Source organism: Diuraphis noxia, unplaced genomic scaffold (assembly GCF_037042655.1).
Source record: "Diuraphis noxia isolate RWA-SAM2 unplaced genomic scaffold, SU_Dnox_SAM2 contig0005, whole genome shotgun sequence".
NCBI lineage: Eukaryota > Metazoa > Arthropoda > Insecta > Hemiptera > Aphididae > Diuraphis > Diuraphis noxia.
In genome coordinates this window covers 33245599-33260219 of record NW_028301715.1, presented here as the reverse complement: position 1 = coordinate 33260219, position 14621 = coordinate 33245599, and the positions used below count along the sequence as shown (strand labels likewise).

At 29.6% G+C, this 14621-nt stretch overlaps 1 protein-coding gene across 2 annotated transcripts in view; it reads left to right on the top strand.

Annotated features, from left to right (window-relative positions):
• LOC149055217 (uncharacterized) overlaps window positions 1-13365 on the top strand; it is a 29827-nt gene extending 16462 nt beyond the window's left edge. The window contains exons 3-12 of one of the 2 annotated variants that reach the window (XM_089228252.1): window positions 6646-8860; window positions 8992-9144; window positions 9232-9775; window positions 9993-10215; window positions 10333-10593; window positions 10714-11088; window positions 11464-11991; window positions 12099-12193; window positions 12314-12513; window positions 12731-13365. In XM_089228252.1, coding sequence (XP_089084378.1) covers window positions 9017-9144; window positions 9232-9775; window positions 9993-10215; window positions 10333-10593; window positions 10714-11088; window positions 11464-11991; window positions 12099-12193; window positions 12314-12513; window positions 12731-12872 — 2496 coding nt within the window. In that variant the 5' untranslated portion in view covers window positions 6646-8860; window positions 8992-9016 and the 3' untranslated portion in view covers window positions 12873-13365. Of the gene's footprint in view, window positions 1-6645; window positions 8861-8991; window positions 9145-9231; window positions 9776-9992; window positions 10216-10332; window positions 10594-10713; window positions 11089-11463; window positions 11992-12098; window positions 12194-12313; window positions 12518-12730 lie in introns of those variants that run through there. The other variant, XM_089228253.1, reaches the window with a different exon arrangement.
• The last annotated feature ends 1256 nt before the right edge of the window (window positions 13366-14621 follow it).

Below are 14621 nucleotides of genomic sequence, written 5' to 3'. Positions count from 1 at the left end.
TAACTTTTTTAATTTAATAACAACGTAAAAATATTTATTATATAAAAAAATTACACAAGTATTATATTTTAAGACATAGATATTTTAAATATATACAAGAATAAAATTATTGTTATCTTACTGATTTTTATTTATCATTATTGTTGTTGGAATGGATGATATTTTGCAGTTTGCATCTCCATAATATCCCAAAAGATCAACATCGATAAATATATGATGTTCTACTTCATGAGTTGTTTCCATATAATTAAAACATGAATTACAAAGTTCTTCTTTGATTGATAGGCATTTATGTACTTCTATTTCCAATGTTTCTTTAGCGAATCCTTTTGTACCAAATATTTTCATATTCGGGCTTAACAAATTGAGATACTCATTCTTCTACACTGAACATTTATCACAATTGATAATTTTTTTACCCGATATCACTTTTAATTGTTTTATTAGATTTTGTATATTACATTGGGCGTTATAACATTGTACACCACTCATTTCAGAATTTGGCCTTTCCAATATTCCACTTACTTTCAAAAGTTCGTATCTCTTATGGTAGTCTTTTGTCGAAGCTCCGTGTTTTGCAACCGACTAACAAAATTGCAAAAATTCGTTTTTCATATTTTCAATATAGTTTTTATATTTTTGAAAATCATAATAGCCAATGCAGATTACTGATAGAATTGTATCAAATGCGCATGTGTTATTGACAATAAAAGTTTTGTTTTTTTTTTTTTAATGGAGTAGATATACTACCATTGATCATGGAAACAATTTTATTTGATCGTAATTTCGATTTATTCAGTATTTTCTTTATTTCTGGACAAGGATCTAAGTATTTTGATGGCCTTTTCTTTGTTAATGTATCATTAATTCCTTTTCCACGCCAATTTTCTTCATGTAAAAGACTTATATTTGATTTTTCCGAATCAGACGACTTTCCGTCGTCACTAGGATTTTCTATAAGACATGCAATATATTTTGATCATTTCTAAAGGATAGTTAAAATAGTATATATTTATGTTTTTACCCAGGTCAAAATGATCGTTTATATGAAGTGAAGACATAATTGAGTTATCTGTATCAGATCCGTCATGATTTTTAAATTTCTCAACAACTGCATTTTGACTTTCTAAAATACGTACAAATTTTTCTTTGAATCAGTATGATTATTTAATTTAATTTAAATAATTAAAAATATTATGTCTTGAATTATTTCTTTTACCTTGATCAAAATTATTTACTTCATCGATTGTAACCATTGATGAGTTGATATAAGGTTTGAAATTTTCTGAAAAAAAATGAATTTGGAGTTGATTCTATTGTTAGATTATTATTATTAAGTGTTGGTACATATAAAATATAATTACCTTTAACTAAATCATGTTTTTTATTTATAATTTTGTCTTGGGCAAGTTTCATGGACCCATTTAAAGAATTTAAGTGAGTAACTACAAATCTATTTAAAAATAAATATATAAATCAGTAAGATGTACAATATTTTATATATTTTTTTTAATTAGTTAGATATTTAATTTTTCAGATAAAATAGAATAATAAAAATGTTTGACCTGTCTACTTTCATTGGCTTGCTTTCATTTTTAAGTATCCTATTCTTAAGATTATTAAAATCACTTTCAATTGGTGCTGATGAAGCTGTAATATTTGGACAATTGAATAAGTCCACCATAACATTACTCCATATAGGATTAAGTGGAACATAATTTGACCAAATTTTTTCCAAAACCAATAAGAAAATATGCATTTATTTTTGTGGTAACACTATACTGTATAACTGATGCAGCACTTAAGTATAAAGAAATGTGATCAATATTGTTCAAAAATGTAATAATACTGCTACTAGTATTTAATTCTATTTCTTCTTCATATACATCTTCTATTTCTAGTGCAGCTGATACATCAGAATAAGACGTAAGATTATTTTCTTTTTCATATGATTCCCCTTCAAGTAAATTAATGACAAATGTCAAACTATGTTTCGCTGCATTTTCTGTTTCACTGTATGCTACTGTGAGTATAGAAGTTAAAATTTTGGAAAATTCATCTAATGTCCGCGATCTCAAAAACAATCCAACTTATGTGTTAATGATTATTAATAAATAACAAATTTTCATATCAAAAATAAAGTATATTACCTGTATACATTACTAAATAAATATTATTAAGTAGGCTGGATCTTCAAAGTTTGCATTCTCTTTAAGAGTTAAACAAACATAACCAATAAAGTCAATATTATGAGTACTGAGTAACTATTAATAATTATAAATTAATTACGTAAAATTAAAAATAATAATTATGAACTAAACATGTCGAACCATAAGATCATATTAATACACCAATTATACACCTAGGAGTTATGTACATAGATAAATAAACACATTATAGTAAAACTAATCACTCATCGTTGCATCGCTCAAAATCTAAAATATACTTATCAGTATTCAGATCCAAGAGTCCTGAACGCCTGAACAATGGACACATGCTGTATAAGTATACATAAGTTGATAATATACTCACCTTCAAATCTTAAAATTTCAAATTACCTAGATATTATCTCGACGTGATCGCCAAACGTAGACTATGTACTACAGGCAAAGCAATTATTTTACCCTTCAGAGATTGTACGTTGACACCCAACAATTGAATAATGAATAATGAATTTACTTAATTATTTCGATAAAATAATACATAATTCAATTTATATTATTATTATTTACATAGATGAAATGTACTTTCGTTGCCATTTCGTCTTTATTGATTACGTATTATATTCAATTAACAATTTAAGAAAATATAATAGTAGATACAAACACGATTTTCCATCCAACTTATACAGCTTAGAATTGACTTATTCGAGCAAATGCGGATAGCACAATGATCTTATAATATTATCGTAGACGTTAAAATAAAATCATTTTAATGCATTTCTATACATAAAATGTTGCTATTCCCATTGTTATTAATAATTTCAATACTACAATATTATGTTAGTTTAATAATTGTTATGTTTAGATCGCAGACTAGTTTTACAGATATAGGTAGAGGACTGTCGAAAAACATGGTTGGAGGGTGTGGGAAGAGTGGTGTACAAATGTTGATTGTTAGGTGGTATACATCATCGTGTTATTTCTTAGTGAATAATATCATCACAGACTATAATATAATAAAAAAAATATTCCCGTACTAATATTATTTGAGTACCTAATATAATAATAATTTTTTGTTCATATTTATAATTGTCAAGTTTATTATACTGGCCGTAAGCATGATTATTATATGATGATGCCACAGAATTAAGACGTATACATTGTGTGATCATCAGCATGATGCCCAATAAAGTGTTACAGGTAGATTTTTTATTAACAATAAACCGGGTACCGAGTATGGATCCGGTGCAGATGCATACGTTTCATTTGCATACAGTCTATTTTAAGTTAAACATTTTCTCACTTGCATACAACGTAATTACCCAGAATAACATTAAGAATCATTTGCGCACACACTCATTTCCCTTCACACTTGTTCTTCAGGCTTAGGACTGGTATAAAAAAAAACTCCGTACCACGTGAGAACGCATACGGCGGCCGACCAAAACTCGTCGTTTTCGCACACGAGCATCCCTCTCCATTAAGCAGTCTTAAGCCGAAACTAGTCGTTCGCTATCGGAGCTAGTCGGTTTTCAGTTGGCGCACATGTATTTGCACTTATTTGAAATTTTATAACCCAAAAAAATTTTTTATTGCTCCCAATAATAATATAAACCAATATTATGTAATACATATCAATTGATATGCGTGAATCCGTGATTGCACGATCACGTAATATTTTAATTATATGAGCCGCTCTAGACACTAATCAGCTGATTGACGTATACGTTCTCTGGTGGTATGGTAGGGGAAATTTGGCCTCAGAACGACGGAGCGCGATCATTTGGATGCGCCAACCGTATACGTTCTCTCGTGGTACGGAGTATAGAATATTTTGTAATACTCTGGCGTGTATAAAAATTAATAATGTAATAATTAAATAGTTTAATATAATATAATGGTTTGATCGGACATTTTAACAAACTAAATAAATATAGTGAATTTTAATAACAATTGTAACAGAAAACCGTCAATATAAGCGTAATGTATCTAAAAACAGTATAGGTACTTGCACCAATATACGATGCTAAATGATAAAAAAGACCACGAGTTACAAATCAGGAATATTGCGATAACTTTCATATAGGTAGTATAAATGGAAAATAAAGCACTCCTATAATAATACAGATTGATCTTTAACTCTGTAATCATCACATTGCACACATAGTCTAAAATAAAAGTAGCATAATATTCAGTATTTGAAGATTCCAGGACAAAAAATTTTAGACTAATTTGTAATTTTAAACATACTTACAAAATCTAGCAATTCACTAGCAATATTTCGATACCACGTTCGAGCCGATCGGACAATGTGCCGGTGCTGAGCCGTTTTTCATTTTCCGGAAAAACCAAAATCTAGCAAATTCTAAAAATCACCTAGCAAAATCTAGCAATTCACTAGCAATATTTCGATTTCACTTTCGAGCCGATCGGACAATGTGCCGGTGCTGAGCCGTTTTTCATTTTCCGGAAAAACCAAAATCTAGCAAATTCCAAAAATCACCTAGCAAAATCTAGCAATTCACTAGCAATATTTCGATACCACGTTCGAGCCGATCGGACAATGTGCCGGTGCTGAGCCGTTTTTCATTTTCCGGTTTTCCGGAAAAACCAAAATCTAGCAAATTCCAAAAATCACCTAGCAAAATCTAGCAATTCACTAGCAATATTTCAATACCACGTTCGAGCCGATCGGACAATGTGCCGGTGCTGAGCCGTTTTTCATTTTCCGGAAAACCCAAAATCTAGCAAATTCCAAAAATCACCTAGCAAAATCTAGCAATTCACTAGCAATATTTCGATTTCACTTTCGAGCCGATCGGACAATGTGCCGGTGCTGAGCCGTTTTTCATTTTCCGGAAAAACCAAAATCTAGCAAATTCCAAAAATCACCTAGCAAAATCTAGCAATTCACTAGCAATATTTCGATACCACGTTCGAGCCGATCGGACAATGTGCCGGTGCTGAGCCGTTTTTCATTTTCCGGAAAAACCAAAATCTAGCAAATTCCAAAAATCACCTACCAAAATCTAGCAATTCACTAGCAATATTTCGATACCACTTTCGAGCCGATCGGACAATGTGCCGGTGCTGAGCCGTTTTTCATTTTCCGGTTTTCCGGAAAAACCAAAATCTAGCAAATTCCAAAAATCACCTAGCAAAATCTAGCAATTCAATAGCAATATTTCGATACCACTTTCGAGCCGATCGGACAATGTGCCGGTGCTGAGCCGTTTTTCATTTTCCGGAAAACCCAAAATCTAGCAAATTCCAAAAATCACCTAGCAAAATCTAGCAATTCACTAGCAATATTTCGATTTCACTTTCGAGCCGATCGGACAATGTGCCGGTGCTGAGCCGTTTTTCATTTTCCGGAAAAACCAAAATCTAGCAAATTCCAAAAATCACCTAGCAAAATCTAGCAATTCACTAGCAATATTTCGATACCACGTTCGAGCCGATCGGACAATGTGCCGGTGCTGAGCCGTTTTTCATTTTCCGGAAAAACCAAAATCTAGCAAATTCCAAAAATCACCTACCAAAATCTAGCAATTCACTAGCAATATTTCGATACCACTTTCGAGCCAATCGGATAATGTGCCGGTGCTGAGCCGTTTTTCATTTTCCGGTTTTCCGGAAAAACCAAAATCTAGCAAATTCCAAAAATCACCTAGCAAAATCTAGCAATTCACTAGCAATATTTCGATACCACGTTCGAGCCGATCGGACAATGTGCCGGTGCTGAGCCGTTTTTCATTTTCCGGTTTTCCGGAAAAACCAAAATCTAGCAAATTCCAAAAATCACCTAGCAAAATCTAGTAATTCACTAGCAATATTTCGATACCACTTTCGAGCCGATCGGACAATGTGCCGGTGCTGAGCCGTTTTTCATTTTCCGGTTTTCCGGAAAAACCAAAATCTAGCAAATTCCAAAAATCACCTAGCAAAATCTAGCAATTCAATAGCAATATTTCGATACCACTTTCGAGCCGATCGGACAATGTGCCGGTGCTGAGCCGTTTTTTATTTTCCGGTTTTCCGGAAAAACCTAAATCTAGCAAATTCCAAAAATCACCTAGCAAAATCTAGCAATTCACTAGCAATATTTCGATACCACTTTCGAGCCGATCGGACAATGTGCTGGTGCTGCAGTGGCGTATTTGAGGGGGGGGCGATAGGGGCGATCGCCCCCCCCCCCCCGAGAGATCTTTGAAAATAATATTTTATGATTGTTGAACTTATAAGTGTATCTAAATATTTTAATTAATAAATAAATAATATTTAATTATTTAATTATTCGGAATGTGGCATATGCTTAATCGCTCTGTATTTAGTTTTTAGTAATAGTAGTTACATTCTCTCTTTGTTATTTTCGTTTACTACTCTCCTCGACTTCACACATCCACTTTTTGGCTTTTCCACTTCTTATTATTTATATTCTTATATTAACCATATTTGCTACTTTATATTATTTTCTCAATAGGTTAAAAACTTGGCTAAGATCAAAAATGGGCCAGGATCGGCTTACAGGGTTGGCATTATTAAACATTCATAAATCTATTGTAATAAATGTTGATGATGTTATTAATCGTTTCACAAGTCTAAAAAAAAGAAATATAGATTTTGTATTGTAAATAAAAATTAAAAATTCTTTAATAAAAGTGCTTAAATCAATAATAAAAATGCGTTGTTTTTTTATGTCTAAAAAAAATTGTATTAATTGGTGGGGGTGGTTTACTCCTCTTAATATCGCCCCCCCCCTAGGTGAAGGCTCAAATACGCCACTGTGGTGCTGAGTCAAGTTGGCACCGGCATATTTGAATTTTGATTTACATTTAAGAGGACGTTACACTAGTCATTTTCAGCGATAAAAACACGTCTACGGAAAACAAATAAAACGGCATCAAAAAATGATTTTAGAGTAAAAACACCTATAATACATTTTATAGAGAACAATATTTCGGAGAGAACCTCATCGGGTTTTTTCAAAATATTAAGTATTAAAAAAGTTAGAGTTATTTAAAAATGTAAAAAAAAAGATTTTTGTTCCTTTAATATTGAGTTGCGCATTTAGATTAATACAAAACCCCGATGAGATTCCCTCCGAAATATTGTTCTCTATAAAATTTATTATAGGTATTTTTACTCTAAAATCATTTTTTGATGCCGTTTCGTTTGTTTTGCGTAAACACGTTTAGGACGTTACATTTCATTTTTCATAGCTATCATGTGCTGCCACCTGCATGTGGTAATGACGGCGGCCGTAATTTTCTCCCACTACGCCAAAAAGTAAATTTCAACCACGACTGTCCGCCCGGTCGTGGGTCGGTTATCAGCGACGACAAACGTTTCCAGGAATATATTATGCCCATTATAGACTTACATAGTAAATACTATAATATACCTACCTAAATAGTAATATAGATTATTGAACATTATAGAAATTGTAATAAACAAATTTATTATAACCGGGCAATCGGCATAGACGGTATTCCTACATATTCTATCACTGATTGACTAGATAATTCATTTGATTTGAATTCAATCATTTTTTATAAAATAGTTACTATGGGTAAGTATGGAAAATTTGTTCTAAATAATTCAAGTACCTATTCTTATAAAAAACTCCCTTATTTCCCTACGTGGCTACGTCATGCTATGAATTATAATAGTATACGTATTGCTAAAGTGCAAAAAACAATTCCTGAATCGATATTCAAATTAATTGAAACTGCAGTTATTATTATAATATAAGTAAGTATAACTATTATGACTATCCCAAAAAAATTGAGTTATATATTTATATATCTACACACTACTGTCCCTACTTCTTATTAATTAGTTATACGAATTAGGATAACGGAAGTCACAATATGAGATTGCTAATAGCTGTACTTCCAAAAATGTGTACAAAAATAAATAATCAAGTATAATTATTTAATTTTCGAATTATCAAAAATTAAACTCTATGAAAAATAACCATTCCTTCTTTATTGTTCAACGTGATTTCATCGGTGTTCAATTTAAATAAAAATATTTGTAGTGTATGTCAATACTATTTTTGTGTTCAATTCAACACAATATTTTTACAGTTATTAATTATTATTATACGATCGCTACATTTATTATAATGGCAAATAAAAAAAATATGCTTAAACGAAAACGTTCGTCTAAAAAAGTCATCACAAAGTCACTTGCGCTAAGACGATCTAAAAACACGAGGTAAGTGCTTTAAATTACATATTATATTAATTTTAAAATTTTAAAACATATTACTAATTTTAACTTAATTTAAAACTTAGTCCCCTATAGTCTAAAACAAAAAAATCGCTCTACTGTATAGTAGGGTGTCAAGTCTCGAATGATATATCTTGTTATAGAGAGGATCACTGTATACAAAAAATTGTTCTGAGCTAACGGCTAATATTTACCTTGAATACTCAATTTTCAATCCTTAGCTTATAAAATTAAAACTAGATACGTCTAACTACATTTTTAACTACAAAATACTACTAGTATATTATATTTTATTTTATTTGACTATCTAATAAATTTAGATTAATTGCTGATGAAAATAGAGAACTAGAAAATGATACATCGATATCCAGTTTGAATATTAATGAAAATATTGGATTGGATATTAGGCTTGTTGAAAGTAATTCTCCGACTCAAGAAGCCGACATAAATATTTTATCTCCGTAAGTTCCCTAAAATATGTGTTATGAAAATAATTCTTTTAAACACATTTTTGTCATTTTATATACATTTAATAATCTAAGAATAAATAAATAAAATAATAATAATAAATAATATTATAATATTCTTATAGAGAAAATATTTTGTCTAATGAAAATATGAGTATGAATATTTCACATGCAACATCAAATAATACAACTATTTCTAGTTTTACCGAGCTTAGTGAAATAAATATTTTAGATATAGAAAACCATAATATTGAAAAGTCGATGGAAAGTGAAATTTCGTAAGTTCATTATATAATTGTTTGTAAAATAATTATACATGAAAAAATATATTGTAGTTTTTAAATATATTATTTGCTTTATTTTAGTGTGTCTAATGATTCATTTGGAGGCAGGAGAATTGTGGATATAAATTATATATTTTCTCAAATACAAATTTTAAATTCTAAAATACATACCCCTGGTTTAGGATGTTCATTCATGAATGTTGAACTCGTAAATGAGATAAAAAAAGGGTTTGAGACAACGTGGGTTTTTAAATGTAGAATGTGTAATCTACTAACAACGATTGAATCGCAAAAAAAAGATTTGGATTACGTACCAATTAATAAAGCCGTAATAAATGGTACATATGCAATCGGCATAGGATTTACTCAACTGGCAGAGTTTACTGCGTGCTTAGATATACCATACATGGCTCCTAGTACTTATATTAAATATAGCGATGTGTTAAGTGAGGATATAGAAGCTTCTGCTTGGAATGTTATGAAGCAGGCTGGAATGGAAGAAAAAAGGTTGGCACTTGAAGCAAATTATGTTGATATTGATGGTTTGCCTATGTGCCCAGTAATTGCGGATGGACAATGGAGTAAGAGAAGTTATAAGACTAAGTACGACGCATTTTCAGGAGCAGTAAGTATAAATTATATTTTAACTTTTAAGTAAGTACCTATAGGCAGTGGTGTATTGGAGGGTATATGGGGGTATGCAATAAAATATAGCTTAAAGTGCGTATACCCAAAAATGTTTTTACCAATACACCACTGCCTATAGGGTCATCGTGGCGTTTGTAAATTTCATGACCAGACAAAAATAGAGCTGCTAATATACATACTATTATATTTTATAGGCAAAAATTATAGGTTTTAGAACTAAGAAAATATTATTTGTTGGTATTCGCAACCGTTATTGCGTAATATGTGAAAGAGCAAAATCTATTCGAAAATCTCCAAATATTCATAAGTGTTTTTTGAATTGGAAAAAAGGAGCTACCAGTATTGAAGCCGATGCGGTTGCAGAGGGATTTCTAAACAGCATCGAAATGCATGGGTTGAAATTTAATAAAATAATCGGTGTGTACGAATTATGTTCTATATTGAAATGCATAATACATATAATATTATAAATCTATTACTGTTAATACTTATTATGCACAATAATCATTGAAAAAAATATATTTTATTCAACAGGGAATGGTGACAGCAGTGTCACCAAAAGATTGCACGAAGTAATGCCATACGGACCTAAATTTCTTATACAAAAAATCGAATGCAGAAACCATATACTTCGAAACTACTGTCAAAAACTTATGAACTTAACAAGAATTACTAAATATCCTTGCTTCATTAGAAAATTCATATCCAGAAATATTTTAAGATTTCGAACTGCTGTTACAAAAGCAATAAAACACAGAAAAATTACAAATGAAACGTTTAGTAAAAAAAGTGAAGGTTTGTATTATTTTTAAAAAGAATTTTCAAAAATAAAATTAATTGTCAAGTTTTCTATAAAAAAAAAAACATTAAACATTTACAATAAATTATAAAATATATAATTTATGATTATTTTAGATCTACGGAAGGATATTCTAAACAGCCCATACCACATTTTCGGCCAACATGAAAACTGTGATTCGTATTTTTGTAAGGGACAAAAATCGGGAGAACTAAATTTAGTATTTGAAGTAACTAAATGTGGTTTAATGAATGACATTTATTCTGTTATTCAACGCGTAGCCGAAAATTCTACGAGCTTAATTTTAGATGTAGACAATAATCACTGCGAACAATATAATAGTATAATAAATAAACACATAGCAGGAAAAAGAATAAATTTTAGTCAAAAACAATCGTATAATATCAGAGTACAAACAGCGGTAGTATCGTTCAACACAGGTGGTAATTTTATACGGGAGATACATAAAAAAATTACTAATAAAAGTCCAGGTTAGTATAAATAGTTAATATTGTAATAGAATAATATACACTAATATAAAGGGTGTGATCCAATTAAATGTCAATACTCATAATTTTGAAAAGTTTTATTTTTTTTGTGAATACATTTTCATATTTTATTAAGCATACTATTTTTTTAAGTTATAAATATGTGTGATATTGTTAAAAAATAGGTTCTGAAAAAAAATAAATAAAAAATTATGGAGTAGGTGCATATAGGTCACAGCGATCGATGTGTTCAATTTGTATTTTTTATATTACATTTATTTTGACAAAAATTAAGAATAAATAATATATAATATTTTGAAAATAATACTATATACTATGCAAACAAAATACATATTGATGAGTATTGAATTTTTGTAGGAATCATCGCAAAAAAATTTTTAAAATACACAACAGACAAAAGAAAAAGTTTGAGACACCGACGAGTACTTTTTAAATCATCTGAAAAATATAAAGCAAAAACAACTTCTAATAATGGGCCAGATGAATTTTATGGTTTAGCCCAGCCTTTGACTGATTTTTTGTCCGATGAAGAAATAAAAAAAAAGAAATTGGAGTTTATAAAATCACTTGATATTTCAACAACTGACAAAAAAAAATTGGAGTTTGACACAAGGAGTCAAGCTAACAATAATAAATGGTTTATTGAAAGAAGAAACCGACTAACGGCTTCTAATTTCGGTAAAGTATGCAAGATGCGGCCTAGCACATCTTGTAAGACTATGGTGCATAATATATTGTATGGTAATCCACAAACAAATGCCATGGATTATGGTAAGCTATCAGAAGAATCAGCATTAAAAAAGTTGGAAGAACAAATACAAAAACCTATTCAAAAGTGTGGACTATTTATTGATAAACGCATACCATACCTTGCAGCAACACCAGGTAAAAATATTTCCCTAATTAATTTAAATAGTGAATTGTATTTATTTAATTTATATTGGATATATATATTATATATATATTTATTTTTTATTTTTTTATAATTATAGATGGATTAGTTGAAAATGATTTTACAGTCGAAATAAAATGTCCATTTTCTGTAAAAGACTATGATAGTTTAGAACAAGCTGTTCTCGAAAAAAAGGTAGTTAAAATAATTCTTTTATATAACTAATATTTAATAATATAAAGGTAACATATTAGGTATTTATTTTTAATTTTGTTATTTACAAAACTTAAAATAGTATATTCGATTTAATTTAAGGTGTCTTATATGATGGTTAAAAACAATGAAATTGTTTTGAAAGAGGATAGTTGCTATTACTACCAAATACAAGGCCAAATGCATATAACAGAACGAAACGCATGCTACTTTTTTATTTTCACTACAAAATGGACCAAATTGGAAATAATAAAATATAGTGAAACATTTTGGAGAACAAAAATGGAACCATATTTAACATTGTAAGTAACAAGTATCAATAAAAAATAGATAACATATTTTATTCCTATCAAATATTGATTGAACGAATTTGTTCCACATATTATGATATAATATATTATAATATGTATGTGGTATGTCTACTCCCTACCCTCTATATTATATAACAATTGGATAGTAGTTAAAACTTAACATATAAACGTAATTTATGGTATAAAATAAAAATAATTACTGTTGTAGATTTTATGAAGAATGCTTGCTTTCGGAAATTGTTGATCCGCAATTTAGTAAACGATTACTAAAAAATGATATAATCGATCCCCCACGTATCAAGGACAACATAAAAAAAGCTATAGAAAAAAAACGGACAAGAAAAAACTAAAATATTAAATATGTATAATTTAAATATAAGTATATGAATTCTTAAAAAAAAAATCATATATTATGATAGATTATGTATATATAAGTAAATATTTATGTATATAATGTATATCTATTATCTATAATAAGATAACCTTCCGAGTCTGCTACTGGTAGACCATTTATTATTTTTTTTTTAATTTATATTATTATATTAACTACAGGGATAAAATTGTTTGGTATGTATAGTGTTTGTTTATTTTGTATATTTAGTGTGTACGTGTGTATACATTTTTATTATAGTGGGTTATTTATAGTTATATGAATAGGTATATAGTAGGTACACTGTACGTTTGTATCATATTATTATTTTAAGATAATATTGTAATATATTACAACTTATTAGTTTTAAATTATTATCATACCGTAAATTGGGTTGGTCTTAGATACATTTTAAAAAGTAAGATACTATAATTTTAAGAGTTTAACATAAAAAATATAGTACTGAAAATTGATACAGCGCCAAATTATTTATTTACTATATTGAATTATTTATACTATGATTACTATGGATATACATTTGAATAGGTATAAGTAATAATTCAATAAATACAATTCAAGCTATGTTGCATTACAGATTTTATGATCTATTTATTGGTCTATATATTTAAATAAGCAGTGACTTAAATTATACTTGTTAGTTCATAGTTACGCGCGGATATTTAAAATTTTACGTCAGTATTTACGTGTTTGAATTTTATAATGATGCGAAACGTCCTAGACGAACGTTCATAAGATAATAAACTGCGCTCCCGAAACGAGTACTTGTCGGCCGGCCGTCGACTGCGAGTAGTAGGCGTGGTTTAAACGCCGCGCGCTTGCGGATCGCAAAAACACCATAGACATAATAATATATGGACTGCGCTTTCCTCACCCCCAGTCTATCATGTCAGGTCGTCGAAATTGTTTGAGAGAGATGGCGATAGTTGGTGGCAGTCATGGAAGAAATACGTCTATATTTTATACACCATGAATATGTTTATTATTAATAAATGTGTAATAATAGTAAATATTATAATTATTATATTGGTATTATAATAGTTATAAATTATAATAGTCACTCCATGTTTTTACATCGACTGACGATTTTATAATCCATATATATACGCGAACAAGCGACTTATTGTGTTATTATAGTGTTATTTACTGTTATTTAACTTAAAAAATAATAATTATTATTTTTTAAACAATATTTTAAAAATAATAATGAAAACTTGTTCTTGCCGTTCTTACTTTTTAGTTTATACTTGTTGACACTTGACTGTTGTTTTGGACATTGGTGATACTAGAAACTAGATAATGATTATTTCATGGCTTAAATAAAAATATTCAATAGTTTCTTCCATGCTTGCCCCCAACAATCGCTATCTCTCTCAGTTTATATCGGTCCCGGTTTTCTCTCTCTGAGCGCAGTCCATATATTATTATGTCTATGAAAAACACTTAACAGCGCATTCTATTAGCCGTTGTATACGTTTCACTTAGAGTATAACGTCCTCTTAACACTTTTACACGCTTGAATATGACGCAACCAATTGGTAGGATTTATCCCAAGTTGTTTTTTGCCACACACGCATACAATATTTTTTGGTGAAGACATCACGAAGTAAAAGTACTCGGAAATTTTATAAGTCACTGACAAAACTCTCAAATACAACAGGTAACTGCTATTTTGTTTATGTGTTACATTGTAACATCAATAACGAACACG